At 36.9% G+C, this 5858-nt stretch overlaps 1 protein-coding gene across 2 annotated transcripts; it reads right to left on the minus strand.

Annotated features, from left to right (window-relative positions):
- Positions 1 to 461: 461 nt before the first annotated feature.
- On the minus strand, positions 462 to 5639 carry LOC147503733 (Ypt/Rab-GAP domain of gyp1p superfamily protein). 2 transcript variants are annotated; one of them, XM_086556960.1, is made up of 7 exons: positions 4680 to 5639; positions 2061 to 2177; positions 1777 to 1955; positions 1546 to 1639; positions 1306 to 1383; positions 1052 to 1153; positions 462 to 909 (listed from the first exon to the last, which is right to left on the minus strand). In XM_086556960.1, exons 1-7 carry the CDS (start codon positions 5157 to 5159, stop codon positions 754 to 756), a joined length of 1206 nt encoding a protein of 401 aa, XP_086413086.1. In that variant the 5' UTR covers positions 5160 to 5639; the 3' UTR covers positions 462 to 753. The 2 variants fall into 2 exon arrangements, with proteins under 2 accessions (XP_086413086.1, XP_086413088.1); XM_086556962.1 differs by lacking the exon at positions 2061 to 2177 and having other exon boundaries at positions 4680 to 5570.
- Between the last annotated feature and the right edge of the window lie 219 nt (positions 5640 to 5858).

Consider the following 5858-nt stretch of genomic DNA (forward strand, 5'->3'; position numbering starts at 1 on the left):
CTCATAAAATTTTGAGCTAACAACCATATATCTTCAGCCTAGGTTGTAATTTGCAATGGACCTTCTGATCTATGCCAGCTCTTTGATGACACGTCCAACAACTTTCTTCAAACTCTCAAATGCCCAGACAACAAGAATTAGGCCATGAACAAACCAAAAAAACTAAGGAAGTGGTAACACAATTGATGCTATGAAATAATAAGGGAGTGTCCCTTTTGCAATTTTCCTAAGAGAAAATTGATTCAGCACATGTTAAGCGGTCCTCATTATTAGTGAAGAGGTTGGAACCACGGCCTCATTAGTGACATGATGGCAGTGTAGGGAAGGAGTGAATTTTTTGAAAGTCCAAGGAGTATGACCCAAACGACAGTCTCACTAGACATAAAAGTCAAGAAACAGACTGAAATGTTTCCACTTAAGATTAAAGATTTTACTAGTCTGAAAAGTATATGATACCCTGGTTTCATACACAACAGTGGCTATGAATTTGATTGAATATTACCAAGATATGATTACACGAACATCACAGCTAAAGTTCCCAAAAGGAACTCACTTCTTACTCACCAGGTATGCTTTTAGAATCAACAGTACTCAAAATTTACATTTTACCCCTGAAGGCCTATCTTATGAGATAAATATCTTATCCCTCGTCTCTGTCTGTCATTAAACATATACTTCTATCTAGAATGGGCAGCAGACCTTAAGTAGGGGGATTCAATATTAAAAAGAAAAGAAGAGGAAAAAGGCGTTTGACTATTCTCTTGGTGAAACTGGGGATTTATCATCCATCTTTAAGGAATTTAACCGTCTTAATCTTTGATCAAGCTCTGCCATGACTGCAGGTTCCTGTTTTTTCCTTTGCTTTGTTATAGTGTTTGTTGTCATCGAACCAGTTTTGTCAAAAGCAACCTGCAGGAAATCATTATGAAGAAACATTTTAATTAGGCACCAGGATAAACTGAGAGGACCAGAGTGATCTTGAAATGAAGCTTGAACAAAGTAGACAATCTAATTCATAGGATATAGGTATATGGTATACGGTTTCACTTACCGTCAACAGATCATCAGGATCATAAAGATGATGGGTGGTTCGATGCAAGATACTGAGAACATCTCCAACTTGACTAGCCATCAACAATTCATCCTCTTTCATCTGCAACAACGACAGAGGTTTAAGAATCTTCCTACTTCCGTAAATTTTGAGTTATAGCACCACTTGCGTATGATACTCTAATCCAGTAACTTTAACGAACATAAAATGCAATCAATGAAAGCACACACTATATTAGTAATGGTAACACTTGCCATGAAGATAGCTAAGGCTACATGAAACAGAACTTTTGCTCCCTCGTTGAAAAGGACATCCCAGACCCGCATAGTCGTCTAACAATGAGCCAAACAGAAAGAAAAAAAATTAGTCAATGAACGAGCAATTTAATAGCTCGCTCTCTACTTTTCATTCCATATCCGGCAATTTTTTTGTTTAATTGATGAATTTGTGTTCTCTCAAATGAATTAAAATGGAAAAGCCAGATTTCATCTAACCTCTGATGGCAAGCTTTTAGAGAAGAGGCACAAAAACCACTCTGTTGTAACAAGAGAGACGTCAAACTCCATAGCTTCTAAATGGGCAGCAATCCTGCATTCCACTTTCAGGATTAGAGAAATGTGAACCAGCAACGTTACACAAACATACAAAGCGTGTTTTATCCAATAAGAGAGATTAGGATAGACACAAAAATTGTAAAAGAAAACTAACAAGAACTAAAAGCAAACCTTGTGCACTTCTTGACAAGCAAATCTTTGAATACTCTTTGCTCAACATGGCAACCAGACAAGTTATCCGTGTAGCAATCATTAACCAAGACGTTTTCCAAGAGAACCGCTAGCATCCAGAATGCTTCTTCTTCAGTTTTCATTACTAACAATAACAGCGCTGCCACATAGTTCAAACCCTGCACCACATTTGGAGGAAAAGTATTAATTTGTGAAGATGGTCAGAGTATGGACATTCAGGTTGTTAAGGAGATCAGGATAACAATCCAACTATGCAAACCAACCTGACAATACCCAACATGGCAATCACGGAAGGAATATCCCACAAGGACACGTCTGAGAGAAGCATGACCTTGTGGAGTGTCCAACCACGGATGACCAGGGAAAGTGCGTGGCAGATCCTGTATATATTTTAAAATGAATCAAAACAGTGATACACAAACATGTAGGACACTCAATCAAAGAAAATATATACCACAAGTAGTCAAGTCCAGAGCAGTGTAGAAGAAAATACACTCCACAAACCCATAGGAAAAATACAAAACCCAATCAAACCCAACACTCCACCAAAAAGCAAAAAAAAAAAAATCCACTTAGTCCTCAAACTTAAAACCCGTGAGAACAAAAGGCCTACCACAGGATCTCCTAAAGTGCAGCCAAAACTCCCTTCAAATGAGATGCTTGTTAGGCTACAGCAGTATAGCCTCTAACCAAAGGAAACCGAGAGAATCTATCTGTCCGTGTGGATTTATAGAGCTGAATTAGCAGCTGATAGTGGGAGGTACAGCTTGGAACCCTAAACCAGTAGAATATGTGAGGGAAAGGGGATGCATGAAAATAAAAATATAGACACAGCGAGGGCATCTGAGAAGCTTCTTGACAAGAAAAGGGTCCTTTGCACATACAATGCCAGGTATGTGAAATGTTGGAAACTTGTCAAGGTTCCAAAAGCACCTGACCCTTTAACCTCCCCCCCCCCCCCTCAAGGTCACCACAACCAAACAAAAGACACCAACAAATTAAGTTAAAGCCATCTTGTAATTGAGCTGTTTTGGGGGGCACACAAATGTCTGTAGAGATGGTCATGTACAACCAATTTAGGTCGGCCATTCAAAACCAATCGCAACATTGAATATTGAATTCAAAGGGATCGAATAGGAAATGATACACAGCATCATTGAACTATATGAAGTCCATATGTTAGATCTTTGCATAGCATCAAATATTGTCCCCGCCCAACCACCCTGGTGTAATGAAGGCGTGGGGTTTGTACCAAAAAGGTATCGATGCCAACTGAGGCCAATTCCCACATTAATTAACCAGCGTCAGACGCCATAATTGACCGGTGTGGGAGTAATAATTTGGTCCACATATTTTGACAAGTTCAAAAATAAGTATGTCAGGGCAACTGGCAGAGATACCAAATCTTGAAAAAGAAAACATAATACCCTGGCGCTCAAGGCATTCTTCCTATGGGGCACGCCATAGACCAAATTGTGCTAAAGTTTGTCAAGGGAGAAATTGGTAGCAATACCCTAGGCATAGTCTGTATACTATTTTTGTAACGTGTCGATGGGCGTGAATTTTTTTAAATAATTATCAGTCTAACACTAGGGCTGTTAACATCGGAATAGTATATTGGACGTGTCAATGTCAAACAAGTAGGACGGTTAACGTCAGAATAGTTGATAGATTAAACGTAACAAAAATCTGTTGCTTCAAGCTTTCCTAAGGCTTCTGTATAAAGATATAATGTAGCTTTTGAACCTGCATCTTCTTATATTATTGAAGCACTTTGCAAGCTTTAATTGTAATCTCTTATACAAACCGTCTTGGCCAAATATTTTTTAATGATGATGACCCTTGATCAGCATTTCTCTTCACGTATCAATCAGAAAGAAGATAAAATAAAAGAAGAAAGATGTTTATATTAACAATGGGGATGGTTATATGAACTCCACTAAAACAAACTCCAAATGAACTCCACCACTAAAATCAATGAATTAGAAGCTAATTTTTGGCTAATTAACATCATTAAAATATGAGTAAGTCCTCAATTTATCTTGTAAGTCCATTTTTAGGTGTGGAGTAAGTTTGGGAATCTCTATAAGGCGGAGTTCATATAACCATCCCCTTAACAATTATGTTTTCATGCTATTCACATCCAAATATGACCATTGTTATATATTCTTCTTGGCTAATCAATTTTCATAACAGACTCCGCTCACTGTAATCGATTTTAACTGCAAAGGTCCCATTTGGGATTGCTTAATTTTAAAGTGATTTTTTCATTTATTTCATAGTTTAACCGAGTTTCTCAATTTCTAAAACTTACTACAAAGATGTAAACTGCAGTTCAAGAAAGAGAAATTGAAAAAGCACAATTTCTATGCATTTCTTTGAACTACTTTTCTGAACAAAATTTACATATAGGTTTTATGTATAAAGTTACAAACAAGAGAATGCTACAAGATTGTGAGCTACCAATCAGAGAAAAAAGCACTTTAAAATTTCAGCAATGCCAAATAGGGCCTAAATCTGATTCATTGAAGGGAATTATATTTTTATTTGCATTTCTGGCTTTAACAATACTGTCATCTTGCAATTCAAACTTAATCCATATTGAGATTAGGCCAAGTTTTTTCTCCTATAATATGAATCATATTATATGGTTTATCAACCATGCGAACCACAATGTTTGGTTCTAGCAAATAAAAACATTCTGGTAAAAAGCGCATATGAAACTACAAACTTAATTGGTTTCAGATATGCTTTTCTGTGGTGTGTGTACATGTGGAACACATTCCGATTCCTTCTGCAAATCATCAACTGAAACTATACATACAAATCAATCCATATAGATCAATCAATGTAAAACACACATATCTATCTTAAAAACTCACATGATCAATCTGCTTCGTCGCAGGTGTGACTTTCCCATCAACAGCCTTGATCAAATCATCATAATAACTCTCAGGCACAGTGGATCGTTTCTTCGCCGCCCCAGACACCGAAAACCACACCTTAGGCCTTAAAATGGGAGGGATCCCTTTACGAATAAGCCTCTTTAAAGCAATTGTATTAGCAAGGGCTGATAATTTACGCGAAGCAGCAGAAATTCCTTCAGATAAAGGAGGAGTTTGAGGTTGTAGATACCAATTAGCACCTTTACTAGCTTCTAATGCCCACCAAACCCTCCCTTGTTGTCTAACCTTCTCTCTCACCTCATTCAATATATTTACATCATCTACATTCCCTTCCACCGTAAAACCATACAAATCTTGAAACTTAACAACAATGTTAGCTCTCCTTGTATGTATACTTGGTCTATAGTATTGCATTATTGGTTGGAATTCATGTGACATATCTCGTGTCCCAAACATTGCGTTATCGTACACCAAATACCAACAAATTAATCAATCCTATATAAAAACCAAGCCTACAACCATGCCAAAAAACAACTCCTCCACATTTCTAGTCCAAATTGTAAAAAAAAAATGGTCTTTTGAAATATGAATCAAACCCACTTTTTATACACCAATAAAGAGCTGAATCCTGAAATATCAAGAGAAATGGGAAAAAGTTGAAAAAACCAAGCTGTGGGGAAACTATACTTGTTGGAAAGAAAAGATGAAAAGAAGAGGGTGCCCAAGGTTGAGAATCTGGATTGAAGAAAATGGGACTAGTCTAAAAATGCCAATTTAATTAGTAAACGAGAAGCATTATTGTAGGGGAAATATCCTATTTTTTTGCTGTTGGTGTAAGAAGAAGGAGAGAGAAGAACAGGTTGTATTATGTGGACTTTGTTGAGTACAGAAAACAGAGAAAAACGAGATAAAGCCTATTTTTTTGCTTTGTGTTTTTTTTTTTATAAAAGGGGGATCATGTATATACGTGGTTGCGTTACAGGAATTTAAATTAGAGACGTTGATAATGATATTTGAAACTTTGAAACGGATGAGTGCGTGCTAGACATGATCATGAGAAGGTGGTTATCAAATTACTAATAGCACCCTAAAGGCTTTAAAAATAGAATAAAGTCAATAAACTATTTGGAACCTTGTTGTTGTCTTACCCTACTA

The sequence above is a fragment of the Coptis chinensis genome, chromosome 4, assembly GCF_015680905.1.
Source record: "Coptis chinensis isolate HL-2020 chromosome 4, ASM1568090v1, whole genome shotgun sequence".
NCBI classification, from domain to species: Eukaryota; Viridiplantae; Streptophyta; class Magnoliopsida; order Ranunculales; family Ranunculaceae; genus Coptis; species Coptis chinensis.